We start from the raw sequence: 24,313 nt of genomic DNA, 5'->3' as shown, positions 1-24,313 counted from the left end.
TCCTGTGTTACAAATAACCCTTGGGGGAGGAGGGTAGAAGGCAATGACAGATTGGGAGAATGCACCTTTAAACACATTCGTGTGATTTTCATTCTATTGTTATCGTAAGTCGGGGTTTTGTGACAAAAGAACCTCTAGGTGAGCTGGACCACACTGCATTATACGAACACAGTTAATAATGATTTTGTTTTTAGAATTTGTGCTCCCAATTTCAGCTACTACAGGTGACATTAAACAGAGCTACAATGGTAAAAACAGGAGCATGTGGCTGTACCTGCAAAGCAATGAATGATGCTGGCAGGAGCATGTAAGAAGGGTGGCCCGTCCCAAGACAGTCAAACCTGACACACCACGTGAGTTCTCACAGCGAATACTAGAAAAAAATCTTTTCCTGCTTTTGGCACGGGGAGGAGAAAAGGAGTCATTCTGAGATGGCTGGCAGCGGCACTCTGTTCTTCGCAAGGTGTGCTCTCTGAACCAACCATTTAACTGGAGCCTAACCGAGCTGGGGGAAGGTATGAACCAACCATTTAACTGGAGCCTAACCGAGCTGGGGGAAGGTAAACAGCCAACTCCAGCCCACTCCGGCCATTGTTTCACCAAAGGGGATTTAAAAAAACCTGAAAAGCCCGTGTGAAGTTCACAGTCCAGAGGTACAGGCTCTATAAAAACACTACAACTAATATCACACTTAACAGTGACACACTAGAAGTTTTCCCACCATGATCAGGTATGGATGGCCCCCTCTCAGCACTGCTCCTCCTCATCGCCCTGGAAGTCCTAGTGAACGCAGTAGGACATGAATAAAAGGTGTACAGACTGGAAAGGAGGGGTTAACAAGAACTAAATTTATATACTACTACTAACTGAGCCTACGAGATCTTCACTGCTAACTTTGAACCAATCTACATAGTATTTCATTTCTTAAGGAAATAGCATTAAATTATGTAACTTAAAACTACAAAGTAAATGGAAAGATCGAGTGATATTTTCTTCTAAATGGCAAACACACTACTTCTATGTCATTTTCAAGACCTCTGATCCTAATGAAACACAGCTCACCAACTTCAGTTTTAGCACACAGCTTAGCAAAATCTGAGGATGAACTAGATGTGATATACTGAATCTGAAGAAATGTAACAGCTGTCATAAAGCAAGCAAGTATATTTTAATTTTGGTAACACAGAACATTTTGCTCTTTGGTTATAGAAATTCCTTCTATTTGATGAGTCATTAAGAGTCTGAAAAACACCTTGTTAGACATTTTAATACTGGTTGGAATTTAACTCCTTGAGTGAAGGTGATATTCGGATAATATCTTTTTAAAGTAAACTTTAAGACTCGTTAGATTTTAAAAACTTAAGTCTAAAAATATCACAGGTTGGTAAAGATGAGCAGCATAAACTCCACATCAGTAGTGAGAGAGTGAATTAGGACAATCATTTTGAAATTAATTTGGTATTAATTATCCAGCCAAGTTGAAGAAATGCATATCCTACAACCCACTAATTCCACTCCCACAGAAATGCCAGCTGCACCAGGATACATATTATGAGAATGTTTCAGCAGTATGGTCCATAATTCCATAAACGAATGTCTGTCGACAAAAGGGATAAGCTGCTTATTCACATAATGGAACATGTATGTAGTGATGAGAAGAAATGGGTACTGCCACACGCAACAGGAATGTCCCCTCAATACATGACACTGAGTGAGAGAACTGCACACGAAGGAAGAGATGCTGCAGGATTCCATCTACACGAACTTAAGAGGCAGGTGAAGCATTTAAGAATTCCGACTGACAGAGCAACACTGTAACAGCGAGCAGGGATGTGAAACAAAACAGGCAAAAATTTCTTATCTTAATGATTAACAATGACTGAAAAGCTCAAGATACATTTGAAATCCAAATTTAAGAGGGTGTGGAACAAAAAATTAATCTAAAAGACTTTAGGGCAGAGGAATTTTAGTAAAAAGTACAAAAAAAAATTGAGAATCTGGAAATTTACTCCTTTCGATGGGGCCCAAGTGCCCGATTCCTTATGTACCCCTCGCAAGAGTCCAGAGTGTTCTTTCAAACAGTTTCCCTGGCCTATAGGAACTCATCTTTTATTGCTAATTTACCTTTTCATGTATTATCTTTATTCATCAATCTATACATTTTTCATGGCTAAAACACAGAACAACAACATGTTATCAAACTGCGCCACACTCCTCTCCTCCCTGCACTATTGGTTTATGGTGGATGAAGAAAAAAACCAGAGAAGCTGAATAATCGGCAGGTTCCAGGGGGTGGGTGATACCCAAAATTACAAGTTTACTCTCGTTAAATAATACTTCAAATTTTTTCTTAGATCTCTCACTTGACTATAATGTGCACAACAAATTAACTGTCTTACAAATTTGCTAAAACAGTATTTCCTACTATAAAAAATACTCTGAGCCAGTGGGTTTTACTCACTGAGTTCCACAGAAACAACTCAAAGCACTGTCTGTGCAAGCGCCTCGAGGGCCACAGGGGAGAAACACAGCGGGCGGCGTCAGGCGCCCCGCCCACGGTGCCCCTTTTACTCCTGTGTTATCTCCCCCGATTGTTAAGTCCCACTAGGACTAGGAAGGAGGGGAAAAAGGTTTCCTCTGGTATTAAAGATACATCCACAATCTGGAACCTCATCAAAACTAAAAATCGGTGTTCTGCAAAAAACCTATGTTAAGAGAATGAAAAAACAAAGTATAACTGGGAAAAAAATTTTGTAAACCATACATCTGACAAAGGACTTACATCTAGAACGTATTAAAAACTCTCAAAACTCAACAGTAAAAAAATCAAATCATCCAATTAGAAAATGGTCTGAAGACATGGAAAGACAATTTACTGGCAATGGCAAACAAGCAAGTGAAATATGTCCAACATGATCGGTCCTTATGGAAATTTAAAACCCAACGAAATTATCACTACCCATCTATCAGAATGGCTAAAATAAAAAGCAGTGGTAACACCAAAAGATGGTAGGCAGCATTTCTCCACACCTTATCTAAAAAGATTGCTGCTCTCTAGGCATTCATCTTGGTGAAATTTAAGAATTTCCTTAAAGGCTATAAAAAGCAATGAATTTATAATTTCATAAAAATCAATCACACTGACACCATTTTTTTCTAAGGACACATGCGATGGCAATAAAAATTAACAAAAATGTCTACCCGAAAACTATTGTTTTTAAAGTTATCCAAAAATCGCTTTATTTTACTTTGTAATTAGAAAATAAATGGAATCATTTCTTGAACAGTACATCAAAACAATTTAAGCTTCGGTACTTAATGTAAAAGAGAAGAAGAGCACATGGCACTGATCTATAAATATAGTACATTAAGTGTATACATGAAAAAGTATATACTTACTTTCTGAATGAATTTTTCAACACTCTGTACCACATGTTTATAGAACTAAAAGAAAAAAGCAGAGCATGGTTTTAAAATCTGTTTGATTAGATTAGCATTTTTCTGCTAAACATAGGATTTGCTTCGACATAGTTTCAAAGGTCTTTTAAAACAATGAATTTTATTCATGAATTTTGAGACAGCCATTTAGGTCACTCTAGCTATGATATCTGATTAGTAAAGGGATTCTTAAAGTAGACAGATGGTCTGCATATCCAAAGTGTGTTACATTAACACAGATACAAAAGAATTCTATCACGACCTTTACGAAAGTATATTTTCACAAATAGTTGCCAGCAAAACACTAGTGATAAGCACATTGGCAAATGCATATTCTTACTTTCATAGAAGGAAAAGATTATCTATAGTATTATTTTTTCAGCTAAATTATAGCAATACAAGAAAAACCAAATAACTGTCAACAAACAGCATTAATAAATATAAGCGAAGGTGTTGTTTTCAATTTCATTATCTCCTGCTTCTCCCAGAATATGGAACTGCAAGTATATATAATTAGATACAGAGATGTATAAGGTTCTAATGGATCAGCCAAAATATATCAGGAAAAGTGAAATGAGCACACAGATTAAAAATTAGTAATGGACTACTATCAATTATGAGAAACCTTAAAGTTTTATAACCAACACTATGAATAAACCTGAAAATAAGAATAGAAATTATAGACTGCACTAAATGTATCCAAAATTTGTGCTTAAATTTTAATATCCCAATGGCACTTTCATAATTAGCATATTTCCATTTAAAGAACATAAATTGTGTGTCTTTATACTTCTGATCTCATAAATTATGCTTAGGCCGGAAAGGACACTCAAGTAAACTGAATCATAAAATCTAATATTATAAAATCAAAAATAACATAAAACCTCATTATTCATATAGTCAACCAATCAAAACCTACAAAAACTTTAAGCTTGGCTAAAATTTCCTTACTAGAAATTAACTGTTTACCATTTAAGTTACTTAAGTAAAAAAACTAAAACTACTTAAAAGTTATTAGGCACTTTATAGGTAGGTACCTATAAACATTTAAAATCAATATACAAAATATTTACTAGGTAATATTTATTAAGTAATAATTCGACTGGAAAACATCTTTGACAGTGCTTCCTGCTTCTAGGTACTTTACATACACTACATGTAATCTGGAGTAAAAAATGCTTACTAAACTTTCACTCAGAGTTTATTAATTCACACAGGCCTCCTTCCACAATAGTTATCTGTGAGGTTTTGCTGACAGTGTTCAATGTTAACAAGCACCCATGAAAATAATCTTCTAAATGCTGATGTAAAAAACCAACAACTTACCTCAATGTGATACATAGTATTATTTAAATGTGAATGAGAAGGCAGCTCAAATCGCTATATATGTACTAAATACAGTTTTAAAATAACACGGTATTGCAAAATTGTTGGTCTGAACTCTTCAAAAACATCAGTGACAAGAAAAACAAAACAAAACAAAAAGGCTCAGTGACAGTATCTAGAAATAAATGTAATGTGTGATCTTGGCTGAATTCTGGAAAAGCAGGGGTGTCAGCTACTAACGTCAATATTGAGGCAACTGGTAAACATAAGTATGGATTGTATATTAGATAAAAGTATAATGAAGTGAACTATCTCGCATAGGATCAGTGTATTATGATTACTTAGGAATGTCTTTGTTTTTAGCAGATTCAAATTCAAGTACTTAGAGATTGTTATGAATGAAATATGAAATGCTCAAATGATTCAGCCAAAAAGAGTGTGCACGCATGCGTGTGCGCAATGTGTGTTTAGAAATGCACCAAATGTAGCAAAATGTTCGGAACTAGCAAATCTAAGGGGAAACTGTTAATATTTTACAACGTTTGAATTTTTTTCAAAATTAAAAAAATTTAGAACAGCAACAATAAAACAATACAGTATGTCGTAATGGTTAGATTCTTGATCAAGAGAAAGCTGGATTCGAATCTAGCTGTATTTATTCTGTTGCAAAGTACTTAATTTCTCTTAGACCCTTCCAACATCTAAAAAAATGGAAATAATGTCAACATCTATGCCTTATGGAGTCTCCTAATTAAAAAGGATTGTGATCAACAAAAAAATTATGTACAAATGCAACAATTACTAATATTCACAAAATGATAATAACATACATGTTTGCATACTCTCAGGATCATGATCATAAAAAATTAGATCACAATGTAGAACAGTACAGATTTAAAAAGCACAAGAAACTAAACATTCTACACTACACCTATCAGACAGTCTGAAAAATCACTTCTTCAAAGAATTCTCTAGCTTAAATGTGTTTACTGGTGACTGTCCTTATCCCTTCTTTGATTTCCTGCATATAAATACTGGGATTTAACTATGATGCTATAAGAAATTAACTACATGTCTGAAAACTATGATTTGGCCATTAAAATATTGCAACATCGTCTAATTATATGAATTTTCTCCTAGTGGTGATTCTCTGTAAATAGATAATGCTGTTAAACACAATTTATTACAATAACTGGTGCTTCCGTTTATGGCTGATGTTCTTATTTATAGTAGGAAAACATATCACCAAATACCCATAGGTCAATACCTACATAATTAAAAATAAGCACTCACTCATTCTTGTTTTTAAGAACCCCACTAAAGCAGGGAGTCTTAGCTTTGGGGACAGGAACCTCTTGGAGAGATGTCTATGGTTGAGTTTCAAAAGGTCCTTAGAGCCAAGAAACTTTATGTAAAATTTTGTGCATATGTATACTTCTCTAGAGAGGGTCCAACCTTTTCCTGAGATTTTCAGAAGTATCCATGAGTCAACATAGGTTCAAAACCACTGTATCAGAGCAATGGCTAAATGTCTGTGGCCTCTTCCCACAGTTCAAATGTCCTATGTACAATGAGGCTCAATTATTTTCCATAATGGCCCATTTCCAAATCTATAATAGAATCAATAAGAAAAAAATCAATACATTAATTTTTACTTACAAAACTTTTAAGAAATAATTTCAAGATTTCAAGATTCTGTAAAAGTCACTGAGCCAATAACAGTGTTAAACACATTCTCCACAATGTGGCTATATCTAAAATCTTACCTACCTAAGAAAAGTAAGGAAAAATGACTGCTTCAAAGTTTATGGAAGAATATTTATCAAAATGTTATGTGTTTATCGCTAGGTGGGAGAGTTTGCAGGTGACAGATTTTCATTTTTGTTTTTTCCCCATGAACATTTATTAACTCTGTAAAAAGGAAGAAAATATATAATCTGTAAAAATTATCCCACCTCCAAAATATTAGTGTAGTATTTTCTTTTGAAAACACAGAAGTAAAATTTATAACTCACCTTAATAGCTTTGATGGCTGCCTTAGTAATTTGGGTCATTTTCGCTTTAGAAATCGGTGGTTTGTAGTCATTCAGGGAATACAACTGAAGAAAAAAAAAAGAACAAATTTTAAATTCAGCAAAACTAATCGTCTCTAAGCGATTACATGAAAGTACCAAAAAATTTCCAATTTCATATTCTCAAGGAAACTGCTGTGCTGCCTTTCTTTTAAAAATCAAGTTGACCATATTAGCCATCTGGGAAATGCAATTCAAAGCCACAATGAGGTATCAGTTCACACTCACTAACGGTCAAAAAGACAGATAACAACATGTGTTAGTGGGACATGGAGAAACTGGAACCCCAATACACTGCTAGCGGGAATGTAAAATGGTGCAGCAGCTTCGGGAAACAGTTTGGCAGCTCCTCAAAACATGAAACACAGTATATACGATATGGCCCCGCAATTCCACTCCCAGGCATACATACCCAAGAGAACAGAAAACGTATGTTCACATAAAAACTTATACACAAATGGTAATCGCAACATTTATAAAAAATTCATTTAAAAAGTGGAAACCATCAAAGCCCATCAACTGATGAATATCGAATAAACAAAATGAGTTATAACTATTCAGTGAAATATCAGCCATGAAAAAGGAATGAAGTACTAATATATGCTACAAAATAGATGAACCTTAAAAATACTATGCTGTCCAAATTTTAAAAATAACATATTATAGGATTACATTTAATGAAATGTCCAGAAAAGATAATCAATTTGTGATTGTCTACAACTGGGAGACCTGGAGAGAAATGAAGAGTCGCTACTAATGAGTACTGTATTTTTTTCTGGGGTATGAAAATATCCTAAAATCGAATATAGTGATAGTTGTACAACCATACTAAAAGCCACTGAATTATATACTTTAAATTGGTTAACTATATGGTAAGTGAATTATACCTCAATAAAACTTTTTTAGAAATCAAGGGATATAATGTTTAGCAATAATCTGCCCCCCAAAATATTGTTTTGAAATTTCTCATGTAAGCAAAGGATAATAATACTGTTTTAACAAAAACAAACAAACAAACAAAAACAGTTAAAGACAAGGTGAGAAATTAGGAGACAGACAAATAACCTTAAATGAACACTGACTAAAACTTGTATTGTACTCAGTGATGCTAAGATTCTAACAATATTCTAGAATATTAAATATAAGTCCAGAAACTAAGCTTTGGCCATTACAACACTACAATAACAACTTATACAAACTTTAAAAGCAAATTAAACTGAATTTGTTGGCTAATCAAGTAGAAATTTAGCAAGTCCTCTACAGCTTTTGCTCCAGCACCCCCCTTATAACCTATCCATCACTGATTTCTACTGATTTTTACCCAGTTTCCCTCGCATTTGTATCCTCCTCCTCCTCCAACCACCATCACAACTGCAGTCCAAATTACCTTTATCTCTCACACAGAGAATGCCCAAAAGGATGTGGTACGTGTATCTTTTCGAAAACTAATCTAAGCAGGTGGTTAATATCCATTCTCTCTGCCCTTAAAAAGATCAACGTCTTCCTACTCTTCGGATAAATACAAAAATCTGTCTACGCAAGGCCCTGCCTGATCTAACTCCTGTCTCTACCTTCGCAGTTTCCTCTCACCCGGTTATTCCCAGTCCAGCCCTCTGCTCCGGTCACAATGATCTTTCTCAGCTCCCTGACACAGAGCCTTTAATATGGGCTTGTTCTCTCTATTTGGAATCCTCCCCACCTGGGCCTCCCCACTACATCGTCCCCACTAGATGATCCATCTTGGTCAAAGCATCACCCAATGAGGAAAGCCTTCCCGACCTCCCAACCAGATCAGAGCCTCTTACGCTCTCATTGTACTGTCACTCGCCTTCGAAGCATTCACTGCAGTAAGCTGACATTTACTTGTATGATGATTATTTAATACTGAGCATTAATAAAAGACAAAGGATGTAAGTTCCTTAATGAAATTTAAGTTAATAAGAGCTTAATTGTATCCCAAGAGCTGTCCAAGCTGAAATCAATCCTGGGAGAAATACAAATGTCTTTCCCTTTAAGTTCCCACAGAGGTGCTTACCTCTTGATGATGATTCTGCCCAACCAGGGTTAGGATCTCATCAGATCCTTTAAGAAGCTACCTCTGTCAAACTTAAGAGAATTTTAATATATGTGTAGCTTCAATTCCTGCCCATATGCCAGTCTACTCACTGGTGCAAAATAAATAACATCAACACACTCTATACTGCTGGTAGCAAGCCACGTAAAGCAAAGACTTTCTTAGGCCCAGGCTGCTGCCCACCCAACATCCACTCCTGCCCTCTCCTGCTAGAGAAAGAAACCCTGACTCTGTTTAGATTTTTTCTTTTGCTCCAAACCATATCCTGTGTCCAGAGGACAGATATTTGTTAAGAATAAATTAAAATTAACAACACATAGCATTGCACAAGCTTTACACTGAAAGACCTGGATGTGAATTATCGCTACATCACCTTATTACAAGTTACTAGACCTCTGAAGCTTAGTTTTTGCATTTAAAAATAAAAACAATACTCATTTCACAGAAACATTGCATATACAGCTTTCAGAACACACTAAAGTAACTCAGCAGAATTAACCATTGTTAAAATTAAAAATCTCTTTTGATAGTTATTCTCCATTAATGGATCCATCATTTATTTATTCACTTAGCTACTTGAAGGTCCTTTCTATAGTAATTTGTTACTAGGGAACGAAGATGTATTAGGTTCTTCCTACGGTTAACAATTCATCACTTCTTCCATTCTGCGTAATAAAGCCCTGACGTCTCAATCAAGCATCAGTCCACATTCTAGCAGCTCAAAGCTTTGCTTGCTTGCTTGCTTTTGGGGAGGCGGTTAGAGGACGTGGGAGAAGAGGTAAGGGAAATATAATTTAGACTTGTAAAACATTTTCAGTGTGAAAAGTCAGCTCTCATCTGAGAAGCCCTTTCAAAAATGCATGTACTGCAGAAACTTAGAGTACCACCCGAAGAAACACTGCGTAATTTAGTACTTGTCAAAGGATCACGGATACATATGCTTTCAACTATTTCCATAGATTTTCTAAAATCTCAGTTATTAAATGTGATCATCAGAAAACAGGCATAGATCCGATCCTTTCATCTAATTCCTCACCAAATGCCTGTACTAAAATTTAATAATAAATACTTAACTTACAAAAATTTCCCCTAGAACATTGTCTTTTACTGATCTGTTAAAGAAATAATTATCTCCACCCAAAAATTCCCTTATTGAGAATTCACAAAGTATATTTTCATTGACTTCAGAGATTGACTTGGCTAATTTTCATGTGCTTACTTTCTATCAAAAAAGGATAATTTAATGTTTCCTTTCTCTAGGGATGTTGCTGATGTTTACTCATTTTGAAAATATCACAAGTGTCTATTGACATTACTTCTCAGTTATGTTTAACTAGTGTTGTTGTATACAATTTTTTAAAAAACCCTATTTTTCAACCGCAAATAACTCTAAGTAAAATGCTTCAAAGTTCTTTTTTAAATAAGTGGGGTATAAATTTACACAGTTAATAAACTAATGTGAACCCAGTACAAGACTTCAGAGACAGCCTGCCATCACCCAGCTTTCCTTCTATTTCCTTCCACTCTACCTCCAAATTCAAGTGTTGCACACATCCCATCATTGCTCGATCCTCAGCATCAAACTCAATCCTCGAGGACCACCATCAGACTACTTGTTGAGAATTTTGTGAATGTCACTACAACATTCAGTATTCTAGAAAAATAGTGACGAAGTATGCTGCTAGACCATGCGAAGCTTTTTAAAACCTCTATAAATAATACAACGTACATTGTATTAGATCTACAGGATATAACAATGCCTGATACAGTTAATAAACCTTTATTACCCAATTGATAATTTATTAATATTGCTATAACACTGCCATTAGGAAGTACCAAGTTTCATACCAAACCTCATTCTAACCAGATGTATCAAGCTGCACCAAGAATTGGGAATGTAACTCTCTCTGTATTCTCAAATTTTGATCTGGCACAGAAAACATGGTTTACAATGGAAAATGCTGGAGAAGAATGAAAGTTGATTCTGGGAACTTTCTCTCCCTTTGCCCGATGATTCTCGTGTCTATGCTTGAGTCAGAAGAGCACTCCTGCATGCTCTCTAGGCTTGGGGCTCTACACCCAGTTTCCTCATATACAGGTTTTAGTCTCACCTTTATTTCTTAGGGTCTGGCTCCCTGCTACCACATTTTCCAAAGTCTAAAGCGGCTGCTGATCTCGTTAGTGTGTTCCATCAAATTATTGCTTCAGTTAAGACTATTTTAACTTTTCTAGGGCTACTGATACTTGTTCTTCTAAACTCTGTTCCCCATATTCGAGCTTTTTTCCCCCTCATATGCTATGTTCTAGTGTTATTGAGTATTATGTGAACAGCCCTTTATTTATACAAACTAAATCCATTTGATTGCAGCAACTGAAATGAAGTCCCAGGATTAACCTGCCCCTTCCTTGGGCTACTAAATACTCAAGACTTATCAACTCAAAGGAAAGCCGCTAAGTAATAGCCTGGGTTGTCAGTCTAACTCATTCAGGCTCTTTATGTTTCAATTGCCCTCGAGTACAATGAAAAGTGCTCTCTGAAGCAGTAACATTTTAAATTTCCATACTATTACTTATAGGCACCACATCAAATGCATATTTTTAGATCTGAAAACAACCTCTTCAAATCAGTTTCTGATGACTTTAATCAAGGTTGGCAGAATCTTTTACCTACACAAAGATATCTTAGCTGCTGCTAGCTACTCAACCAAAAAACTTTCATTTCTAATAAATATATTTAAAGTTGTTGATTACAGACTAGGCTCAGGGTCAATACAGTAATTATTTGAAGCTGTGGAGGCCACATGGTCTCTATCTCACTATGTCTGTAGCATGAAAACGGCCACAAACAATTCATATGTAAATGTGCAGGTCATGTTCCAAGGAAACTTTTACAAAAGCAGGCCAACACAATGTGGACAATATTTCTCAATGCTACAAACACACACAGTTTTTTTGTAATAAACGCTGCAATCCCATGTCCCTGGAAAGCACATTCACACCGTCCCTCATCTACGCACTGAGGGCCATTAACCAAACCTTAACAGAATGTTGTACTCCACGCCTGTTATTTCAAACAAACTCTTCGGTTCAAAAATCAGTGCCTTCCCCACTCTGAGCACTAAAAGGCCAACAAAAAACTTATTATCTGACATACTCCAGAGAATCATCAAATTTGGATAAGAGCTTACTCATTTACAGATTAATCTTATGTCTTCAAATTGTTAGGTCTATGACCAGTGGAATTAATCGTAAGTGTGAAATAACAGTAACCAACCCAATCCATTTTTCCCAACGACGGTCCTTTAGGGACTTGAGAGTACCAGTTAGGATCCCTCATATCTCCAAAGAAATCAGAAAATTAGAAATCACAAAAGTTCCCGGAACCAACACAATCTTGACTTTCAGTTCAAGATAGCGTGCTGACTACAACAGCCCTTTGTCTTTTCTTCCTGTGTCAGGAGGACAATAAATATAAAAGGCACAACAACTCAAGACGAAAAGCAAAATGAAGAGTAAAATCAGCAGACGTCGCAAACTTCCAGAAAATGGATATAGTTAAGGACTGATTGCTACTGATGAAAATAAGAAAATGTTCAAGCCCCAGTACACACAAAAAGATATAGCAAAAGAGGAAAATAATTTGTCCTGCAGAATTCCAGAGGCCCACCACTCAAAATCAAGGTATCGCGCAAAGGGCAAGAGTAGCACGACTGAACGGATGCTTCATCTATTCTTGCAAAAACTCAATAAATGTCTAAAACTGACCATTCAAGAAACACTGGTATCAAAATATCGTTTGGGCTTAGGAAAGTAACCATTAGCACTAAAGTGTTAAGAACTAAAACATTCTTCTCTTTGGGGGATCCAGCATGGGGCAGAAAGAAAAGCTTCCAACAGAACCTCTTTTGTACTTAAAAAAAAAAAAAAAATTACATACATAAGTTACTTTGAAAAATATAATAATTATATTTTAATACAATCTTGCTCTAACTCCATTGCCATCACTGGCCCTCCACAGTATACCTCTGCCCCACGAAACTCATGTTAGAAGTTTCAACCCCTAAATGACTTTTTTGGGGGTGGGGAGATAAACAGGACCTTTATGGAGGTACTTAAGGTTAAGTGGGAGATGTGATCCCATAGGCTTAGTGTCCTTATAAGGAGAGACACCAGAACACTCTTTCATTGTCATGTAAGGACAGACGTGAGAGGGCCACGTGGGCACTAGGACCTGAGGGTGACTGCCAGGAACTAAGAGCGACCCGCGGCCCACAGCCCACAGCCCACAGCCAACTAAACCTAGTGGTGCAACAGCAGGGAACTGTATTTGGCTAATAACCTGAATGAGCTTGGAAGAGGAATCCATGTCTCAAATGAGAGAACTAGTCGCTGACACTTTGACTGCAGCCTGATGAGATCATCAGCAGAGGACCCAGTGAAACCAGTGCCTGGATCCTGACCCATGGAAATTTTGAAATAAATGTATGTTTTAAGCCACAAGCTAAAGTTTGTGGCAATGTATTACACAGCAACAGAAAACTAATATAGTAAAACAAAGTTGTGAATGATTTTGCTTCGTTTTCTAACGACTTACATAGATTTTAAATTTTCTGTAAATATTTTTGTGAAAATTATTTATAATTCAATATAAAAATAAATTTAAAGATAAAACATTTCTCTGATTTTTCGTAAATAACTTAAAAGGTAAAAACAATTCAGTATTTTGCACATGGAAATAAAGAACAAATCAGAATCGTTTCACAGATCAAGTCATTTTAAAGAGAATATTGTATTTACCCCCCCCAAAATACTATAAACACTTATTCATAACGATAACATGCACTTCTATGTTTACTGCAGCATTAGTTACAATAGCCAAGACATAAAAACAACCTAAGTGTCCATAAAAAGAAAAAAGATGAAATATGGCCATTTGCAATAGCATAGATGGATCCTGAAAGCTATTACGCTAAGTGAAAGAAGTCAGAAGGAAAAGGACAAAAACCAAATGATTTCATTCATATGTGAAATACCAAACGAAAAGAAACGAACTAAAGAACAAAAACTTAGACAACAGAATGGTAGTTACCGGAGATGAAGGGGGAGTGAGGGAGGCTATGGGGGTCAAAGAGATGGTAACGGGTGGTAGGCGCACTACAAAACATAGAGATGTGGAATTATGATGTTGTGCCCCTGAAAAGTATGTTATTAACCAATGTTAACCCAATAAATTTAAGTTTTAAAACCATACTATTCACCAACTTTAATATCTGAGAACCAAAACCTTATTACAAACTTTGCTTCAACAAGTCAAAAACTAGGTAATCTGTATATCCAAAATTTCTTACCCCCTAATTCTCCTTTCCTATGTAGCAGGGGTCCCCAAATCCCGGGCCGCAGACTGGTACCAGTCTGTGGCTTGTTAGGAACCAGGACGCACAGCAGGAGGTGAGTCGGGTTGGGGGGGGGGGCGGCAGCCAAGCTTCATCTGTATTTACAGCCCCCCGCCCAGTGCCACTGCCTCAGCTCCTAGATTCTCATAGGAGCACCGTCCCTTGGTGCCAAAAAGGTTGAAAATCGCTACTATGTAGCATGATCGTCCATGGTTTGTGATAGAATGTAAATAAAACAATGTAAGTATGTAACAAAGTAACATATAAAATTAGATGCCCTTGACACAACAAAATGTAACCAGAAACAACATTAGACTTAACAGTAACAGATTCAACATTAAAAAAAGGAAACTCTAAAAGAATAATGCAACCAGTATCAACTTGGGTTAATTTTTACTGAAGTGGCAATAACCGGGCAAACAAAATTTTTTAAAGAACAAAGGCTAAGTTACAGATATTCCTCCCCCCCCTCCCCGCCCAATCAGGCTTTTAACATAGGCACACTCCCAATTTAGACTATGTGTTAGCAGGAAAACTTCAGAACAAAGTTTCAACTGCATCTTTGAAAACAACAGACCATATGGAAGCGCAAACACCGGAGCACATGAAACCTGCAATGCTGTAATGCCAAAACACCGATGACTGGACGCGGAAATTGTCTTTTAAAAAACCATATAACGTTTTTCCTGTTTATAAAAAAGTTGGAAAATACAAAAAGCACAAAAATGACAGAAAATGCAAATTATCTATAATCCAACAATTAATCACTCATTCCAAACATACTTATTAGTGCCAGGCACTATGGAGCCAACAAAACAGGCAGACAAGGCCTCTGTCCTCAGGGAACTGTGGGGTGCTTTTAGAGACGATAATATTCTAATAAACAGTTTGCAGAATACGATTAAGTACACAATCAAGGTAATAAACAACGTTATTTGGTGAAGAATACACAAAGTTATATACATCTTTGTCAGAATCTCAAATCCAGAATCTGTTTTTCTAAAAGTGCAAGCACATAAAAGAAAATGGTGTCTACGTTCTTAAAATTATAAATCTGAAGTATGCAAACATCTGTCTAGTGAGAGTGAACCTAGATACTAAACTGTGAGGGGATAAAAAGATATCCTCTAGTTAGAAAAAAGAAAAATTAAAGGGAAATAAGGCCAGAATTTGATATATAAAAGTGCTAACAGATTATGACCAATACAAATGTTTATGTCCTTTATAACTAAGTATCCTTTCCTGTGGGATATAAGCATTTTCACGTCATTAACCTTTTCTATTAAGATACTCTATTAAGCAGAATATTTATTTCTCAAGCATGGCAGATGTCAATGATTTTGAATACTGTTAAAAAGGAAGCTATTTGAGAATCTAAATTATACTTTAAAACTGCTGATAAGGAAAAACTGTAATCAGTTCTTCCTCCCCAAAAAAATATCATATAAAGAACTAAATTAGGCCACAAAAACTTATTTGCATGGTCCCTTAACTCAACACACAAATTTACATCTTTTCCAAATCCTTGGACTAAAAGGGGTTAAAAAAAATACTCAAAAATATACACAGGAGTTACAGAGTCAAGATGAAGCAAGTCAACTGCAGCCTCTTTCACACTGAGTACAACTAAAACGCCAGGCTACAAAAGCAACCACCAGAGGACCATGGAAAGTAAAACAGCAGGCCACTGGAGGCTGCAGTCAAACCTCAAGGACCAGTGAGGGCGGGGGAGGGGGCCGTGTGTGGGTGTTGAGGTAAATTTTGCGGTGTTCCTCTGTTATCTCCTGGCTTTGGTCCCAAAGCTGGCAGAATCTGAGGGTGCGGCCAATACTAGAAGCAAAACAGTGAGGGGAAACCCCCCTTGGCCTAGCCAAAAGGACACCCATGCTCTGGGGGAGGGGAGGGGCCCCTGGCCCCTCTAAGGACTGGAGGGCAGCCACTGTTGCCACACCAGCACCTAAAACCTCAAGAGAAGAGCCACTGCCAGAAAGAGGAGCCAGGAGAAGGGGCTCCTATTATCCAAAAATATGGTGAGGAGTCCGCATTTTTTTCCTCTTCCTTGTTGCCACTTCACTCTGAAGGCTAAACCTGGAGAGAAACCTGACTTTTTGGCCAGAAGAACAGGGGAAGGGTATCCCAGACACTGACACAGCACAGGGAACCCAGGGAGAGCTGGAGAAGCGGACACCCTCATCCTGCATATGAACTAACTTAGGTCCCGGGCTCGTCCCCAAACGGTGCCAAAGAAGCTCAACAAAGGCTCTGAGAACTAAAATCTGTGTAAACCCAACACCTAGAGACTAACTCCTGGTGTCATATGTGCTGGGCACAACCTAACCAGCAGAATAAACACTCTGAAAACTGAAGTGACAATGGAACTACCATGAAATGGCAAAACAGAACTTACATATTGAATGCCTGCTAAACAAACATTCGCACGCTTCAGAAAATTTAATGCAGTCCCACAATACTGAAAATGTCCAGTATACAAGCCAACTTCCTTGTATAACCACACACACGCACGCACGCACACAATGTGTCCATACTGCTCAGAGGACAAGGTAAGCGACAGATGCCAAGACCAAGATGACAATGATGCTGGAATTATCAGTTAAAGACTTTTAAGTCATAATCATCCTCGATATGGTAAAGGAGAAACACTTATGACAAAATGCAATGATAGTTTTCAGCAGAGAAAGAAAAACTACAAAAAAATTAAAATTTCCTAACTGAAAAAAACTACAGTATCTGGAAAAAAGTGTAGTGTGGTGCTAAACACAAGTGCTGTAAAATTATTTACTGGTGACTACATATTTTAAGCAAAAGACCACAATCCTGATTATTTTTACCACAACATTTTATGACAGTTTAAAAAAAAAAAACATCTCCAGGAAGAAAGATCTTGTAAGGTATACTAAGAGAAGAGATAGCAAGTTATTCTAATATACACATTATTAATGTACAAATATGAAAATGTCTAATGTTACATGACAAATATAAGATATCTGCGATTACAACTTTACATATGTAATTATTAAATGTAAAAACAAGACCAGGAACACTGTTCAGAAAATATTTGTTATAACAACTGATTATAATTTGGGCATAGACAACTTTCTTAAAATTAAAATGAACAAAAGTCCTACCATACATTTTTTTTCTATTTCATGCCATTCTTTCTATCTAGAATAGTCTTTTACTTTTCTTCAAGCCATAATCCAACTAACCACTAGATGAAGACTCTCAAGGTAATTCTAGTCCAATTAAAATAGAACACAGCGAAAATAAATAAATTATGCTGACTAATCTTGGGTGAAACTTTCATTTCTGTTATATTTACATTTGTGACTATTGGCTCATGACAAACTGTTCTTACTGTGAGTTATGGTAAAAAAAAAAAAATTGAGAGACAGGGCTCTAGCCCATAAGTAGAAAGTAATACTAAAATTAATTACAAGGACAATTAAACATGATTAAATTCTCTGGTGGATAATTCTGCTTGCCAAAGTCTGAGTCTAAGGTGCAACCTTTGGGCCCGGCTGGGCCTGGACTTCGCATGTGCCAGAACAAGCTCCTGGCCCCATTGTTCGTGTTTTTTCAAACTATGGTAAAGGTTCGAGTAAACTGTGGCTCTGGATAACCATTCTCCTTTCTATAACCCATTCATTCCAGTACAAGATCACCTTCCAGTGCCCTGAGGATCGAGCTGAAGAACTGGAATGGAAAACTATCTTGCAGGCTCCACAGAAAGTGAAAAATACGATAAAGTTTCAGGTTCTGTTTCAGTGGGCCCTGTTCCTGCAGGAAGGCATCTGTCTGTGTTTCAGGCTGATGCACCTAATCCAGGACTCCACTCCAGACACACACGCCATAGGCGTCACAGCTGTGCTAATGCCACACACCTATCAAGGTCAAGAATCTATTAGCTGGCTACTATGTAAAAATAACAAATACACAGACAGAATTAAAGGGAAATCTGTCAGTAAAACCAGTCTTTTCTAAGCTTCAAAGGAACATTTTGGCATCTAATTCCAGAGTCACAAGATCCCACATTAACTGGGAAGATAAGAGAAAACTGAAAGATGCAGAGAGTAAATCTACAATCACTTCTTTCAACAGATTTGTTCCCATCAGCATCGAAGGGATGGTCCATATCAGAAAACTCACTAAATGTCCTGTCAGAATCCAACATGGGCTACACGTGACAACCTGCCATCCTCTTAGTACAAACTGAGGTATAAAAACACCCAAAACTATTTCCCTGAGGTTCCATTAGTCATAGTCAAGACATGAAGAATTTGTTTAAAATATATTGTAGAAAGTTTATGACAACCAGTATTTGAGCAAATTGTGGAATATAAACACAATTATTTTTAGGTTAAAAAATCAATCTTTGTTTTGTGTCTTTAAAGGTTAACAAATATCGAGAGATGCAAAAGACATCCATAACTCAGATTTTTTTCCTTTGTTGTAATCAGAAGAATGGGAAAAGGGAATAAGGTTCACACTTGAAATCACATCCTTCCATCAATGGTATATGCACGTACGTGTGTGTATGTATGTGTAGATAAGATGTAAATACTCCTCACCCTGTAACTTATACACCTGCTTATTACATTTCATATCAATCTAATCACAATGTGAATTATTTTGCTCCTAATTTATTTTGTTTACTCTATTTCCCTCTCCATCTATCTGTCCATCCATCCATCCATCTCTCCAGTCATTCATCCACTCTGGAAAACACTGACCTTACACATTGTAAACTCTCAATAAATAGTTACCAGTATCAGTATCTTTTTTTTTTTCATATCTTCCACAATGCCTAAAACAGTTCCTTGCACTTAGTAGGTATTCAAATATATGCTGATTTAACTTTGATAAAGTGGCTGACTGGGTTCCAAAGGAAACCAAATACAAGCTAGCAAAATAAATTCAGCCAGCTTCTTCACATCTAAATTCAATTCAGTGCAATAAATCTATTTTGCTCAAATTAGTGGAATGCCAAAGCCAAACGTGATAATACACATTTCTCTTATTTTTCCCACCTGAACCTTACTTTTAGTAAGCTTTACACCCCTATATCTATAATCCTACACCAATATTCACAGAAATAAACTATTTCTAAGTAGAATGTCTCACTCTGAAACAATCCTTGTTATCACTTATATAATGTTGTATAATAATCATTCTTGCATACTATTTTCAAATTTACTTTGAGAGTTAATCATAAGGACTCACAATATTCTTGCACAGATCAATAATTTTATTATCGAGGTAAAATCAACTTAAAACATATAAAAAAAATTAGAAAATACAAAGCCAAATTCAACTGATTAATAAAAGTCAAAGCTACATAGTGACTTCAATTAAACCAACAATCACTGATTAACTACTATAGACAGGCACAATATTAAGCCCTTCAGTAAACAAAAAAAATAACATGAAGACCTTCGCCCCACATCTCTAACAATCTGAGGTGAGGGGAGAGTCAGACATACCAACCACTATAATATAGTAATTTATAGAATTCTGAGATTTACCACTGTCAGCTCGGACAATTCACTACTGACCACAAAGGTCTCTACAATGTTATCACAGGCAATTTTCTGGAGACACTAATTTGACATGTGTATATTAAAAAGCTGGTGTATAAGGAAACAATTTACTTAACTATTAGTGTCTCAGCATCTTTGCTTTTTTCCCTTCACAGCCCCATATTTAACAGAGGAATAATATACTAAAGTGGTATGCGAAAACCTGGGGATCTATGAGGACCTTATGAAAACAAGAACAAATGACATACTTTAGAGCCAAAAAAAAAAAATAGTGCTACTGGGGGAGGTATTCAGACAAACGAAATGTACGTCTATTTGGAAAGAACAGAAAAAAAATGCTTAATAAAGTAAGTGGAAGTAAAATGGGCCAACTGGGGGGAAAAAAAGAGCATTTCTGTTACAGCTGTGATCCTGCTTCCAAATGATTTACATCTGTAACACACTCAACAGTAAACCTCTCTTTAAAAATAGAAATTTTAAAAAGGACTGAAGAAGTGGCTATTTCCTAACAGGACCACATTAGAAGCGCAACAGAACGCTGCACTTTCCTATTGAAGAATTACTGAGCACCCAAAACAAACAATACACACAGATGAAATACACAGTACACAACTTTGTGTACAGCAAACCCTTTTTCGCAGGGCTGCACATATGCAATGTATATGATAAGCAATATTTAAACTAAGGGAGAAGTGATGAGGACGCGAACTAAAGTATTTTTATTATTTAATATTGAGAATGAAAAGGAAAGGAAGATGCAAAACACATTTTAAAAATAATTCATTAGATTTCATCATAACAGACAAGAGAGAGGACCTAGGAAAATTCCAGTTTTCAAATCTCACTGTTTGGGAACATGATTTTACTACTGACATAAAAAGAAAATCTAACTGTAAGAAGTTTATGAACGAAAGACAAGTTTAGATTTGGGGTAATTTGAATACTATTTCCTAGGCACATTTACACAATATACCTAGACGATGTAGGACTGGATCCCCGGCGAGAACAGTAAAAATACAGTCATTCTGAAGGGCTATAGAATAAAATATTAAAGACTAAACATCAGAAAGAGAGTAAGTAGAACGAGAGCCTACCAGGATAAAATCATTTCAGAAATAAGAACAAAAACAAAGACTAAAAAAACAGAAATGCAGTAGCCTAATAAGCGATAGTAATAAATATTACTTTTCATCTCTATGCAACTATCACAATTGCTACATCACTTTTACCTTCAGAATGGCCCGATAAGACAAATATTAAGCAATCCTCAACAAGGTTTCAGAGTCTTCCAACCTTTAACAAGGAAATTCCCTTTCTCTAAAGGATTTAATTAAAATAATAATAAAATAGACCAACTCCATCCTTCTCCCCAAAATAAGACACATAGTATTTTGGGTTTGAGAACAATATTGTAAAAGTAATATGGCAATGCTATTAGAAATTCCAAATATCGGAAGTTCTCATTCCCTGCATCCTGTCTACTACCTTCTGCTCTCTTAAGAAATCATCACTGCTAAAAGGCTGGTAGGTTGCCTTCCAGCATTTTCTATGCGCATCTACAGATATATAAATATTACAAATATTTATATGTATATATGAGAAATACTTTATACATTATCTTCCTCATAAGTCCTTAAAATTATTTTCTTAAAAGCCTTGAATTTAGTAAAATACTGAAATGCTTATAAGTGTCAACCAGTAATGTTATTGATCCAAAATACATCATGGTCTGTATTTTGATACTCTCTGCTACTGAAAATTTTGTTCAACTACATCTGTAACTTGGAAAACACGCTGAATACAATCTGGCACTTCCATTTTAGCAATAATCTCCAAAACTTTTATCCAGCACCCAAGTATGCTATAATACAGAGATACCTTCCAGGGCGACAGAGACAGTCACGATGACAGGGAACCTTCCCCAGCTGCGGCTTTTTTTTCTAAACTATTTTTCTTTAGTATTCTTTAGTTTTCTCTAAGAAAACTATTTTAGAAAAAAAAAAACTTATTTTTGAAAACTTAGAACTAGTATTTAGTTTTCCAAATACTTTATGGATTTATTGTTTAATTTTATACATTCAAACCATTTCTTTGAATATTTCAAAACCAGCCAATATTTTAAATATTTAAACCAATTCGAGAGGCAGTGAGGGAAGGCTCATTATCCCTATCTTTAAAATGAAAAAACTAAAACTAAGAAAAATTAATTAGAAAACTTGTTCATTAGGGTTGATAGTTAAGAGATCCCAAAGCTTATCTTGTCTCATCCCATTTTTAGACCATGAACAGCGACCCTCTTCTTTTGTCAACTTTCAACTATCTTATCTTTGACCACAACCCTATTAATTTTGTACCCATCATGCTTTAACACACCTGTACCAGGAGTCTTCTAAACAGTAATCTAGGGAAATCTAAAGAAAGTAGTTACAAAGTAGCCACCCTTATTAAATTGTGAAAAGTAAATACATCCTGAGGACACAGGCTTATAGAGTAACTGCACTCCTCTACGAAGATGAAGATACGTGAGCTTTGTACTCAAGGGTGTTTTTACTGAGTTGCCAGAAAGCTGCTGGCTGTGTGGGTGTGACTGACTATAGACACTTCCTAGCCACGGCACACGTGCTGTCCTACGGCAACCTGTTTCATGAGCATCAGGGGCAGGACAGCAGTTCATTCCTTAGCCTACCCTAGGGTAAGCATGGAACAATGAAAATCTACCAAGAATCACCAATTCCCACTCCTCCTCCAACACACATAAACACTACCAAAATTTAATTCAAAAAATCCATATGGAAAAACTGAAAACAAGAATAAACTAAGAAACAGAGAGCAGAAATTTCTTCTAATTTGGCTGCTAAGTGCATGCCTCTGATAAGCCGTAATTCTGAACCAAGTTTTATCATCCCTGGGTCTCGAGTTTCCATTCATAAAATGTCTGTTAAATGATATACTATCATAAATCTTTTCAGCTCTAAAATTCGTAATGCTGGAAAGCAAGTTTAAGCATGGAAATAAACACGGAACCCAACCACAAACTTTAGTTACGTCTATAGCTACAAACGCGTAACACAACTAGGCGTTAGCTACTCTACTCTAAACCCAAAGAGAACAAAAATGATTCTCCATGAGAAAACAAAATCTATAAATATAAACAAACACACACACACATATATTGACTCTACATAGATTTTCCCTGAGATCCGAACAATTCATCTTCCTTTAATTTCAGTTCTTTCTTATGTTTTTTAAACATCCAGATGAAAAGATGTGAATTTTACCTCTTCCTAATTTTAAAAATACTAGTAACAGTGAAATGACCAAATAAGAACAAGAGGAAGAATAAATAATTCATTTGCAAATCCTCTTCATAACAAATTCCCACAAACCATATCGGCTGCAATTTCTCAAATAAATACAGGTTCTATTTCTAATGATATAGCCTTTAGATTCACAATTCTATGTTCACAATAAATTGGTTATTATATACAGATTTAAAGTAAAGCATTATTTGACTATGAGGAGCTAATGAAATCTGAATAATATGAGTAGGCCTAATGTTAAGAAATTCTAAAAAAAAAAAAATCACGAAACAAAATTTAAATATTTACTTTTATTCATAGATCATTCAATTTACTACTTAAATTTTAATTGCACACAAGAACGTGTTCATACAAGCAAAATTTAAAGCCAAACATATACCATGCAGAATGGCTTTTAAACGTCCTTGTATTTGCAAACACGGTATAATAGGGAAAAAAGGACCAAAGTCTTATCTTGAAAAAAAAAAGAAGATTTTACAAGACTGTGCCCTAAGCTTGCTTCTCTTCTTTCTCTACATCATCTCCCAGACAACTGTACCCTCTCCTAAATCTTCATCTCTAGCCTATTCTTTCCAGGTGCCTGACCTATACACCCAGCTGGAGATCTCCACCTGAATGCCCCACAGATACTAAACCTTGAAGATGTATAGAACTACTACTGTAGTCAACGAAAGAGTAATAGTTAAGTGTCTTTGGGTGGCTGAGATATAGGTGATTTCAATCTTCCTTCCATACAAAAGATCTTTCTTTCATTACAGGTGGGAAAAAAATGATTCCCCATCCAATCCAATTCACTGATTTCTTTGCCCTTGCTTTGCTCCTCCAGGCCTGCCCCTCTTAGGACCAGTACTATGCCGTTTTATCTACTGGTCACTAAGCTGAAGCTCTGCAACCACCCTCTTCTTCCTTATATCCAGCTCCCTATTGTTACCAAATTTCTCTTGCATTCATCCTGCCTTCTCCCCATTATCACCCGAGTTGAGCCTCTCATCTCTGTATATTAATTTAACCTTTCTTCTCCCCCCAACCTCACCCCTTCATGCCCTGTCCTGCTCTACAAAGATACTAATCATCTAATACGCAAATTTAAAACTTGTGCTTTTATTTAAAAACCCTTCAGATTCTCCGCTCC

At 36.1% G+C, this 24,313-nt stretch overlaps 1 protein-coding gene across 8 annotated transcripts in view; it reads right to left on the bottom strand.

Annotated features, from left to right (window-relative positions):
• The window catches only part of SCAF8 (SR-related CTD associated factor 8), a 190,745-nt gene that overhangs the window by 154,635 nt on the left and 11,797 nt on the right, over positions 1–24,313 (bottom strand). For all 8 annotated transcript variants that reach the window (XR_004951416.1, XR_004951418.1, XR_004951421.1 and 5 more), the window contains 2 exons: positions 6,780–6,863; positions 3,400–3,444 (listed from right to left, as the gene is read on the bottom strand). Coding sequence is in view for 5 of the 8 variants with exons in the window: in XM_036223007.1 (XP_036078900.1) it covers positions 3,400–3,444; positions 6,780–6,863 (129 nt within the window). In the remaining 3 variants the exon portion in view is untranslated. The remainder of the gene's footprint in view (positions 1–3,399; positions 3,445–6,779; positions 6,864–24,313) is intronic.

The sequence above is a fragment of the Rousettus aegyptiacus genome, unplaced genomic scaffold (genome assembly GCF_014176215.1).
Source record: "Rousettus aegyptiacus isolate mRouAeg1 unplaced genomic scaffold, mRouAeg1.p scaffold_m13_p_1, whole genome shotgun sequence".
Lineage (NCBI taxonomy): Eukaryota > Metazoa > Chordata > Mammalia > Chiroptera > Pteropodidae > Rousettus > Rousettus aegyptiacus.
Note: the sequence above shows the minus strand (reverse complement) of the source record. Positions and strands in the feature narration are given on the sequence as shown.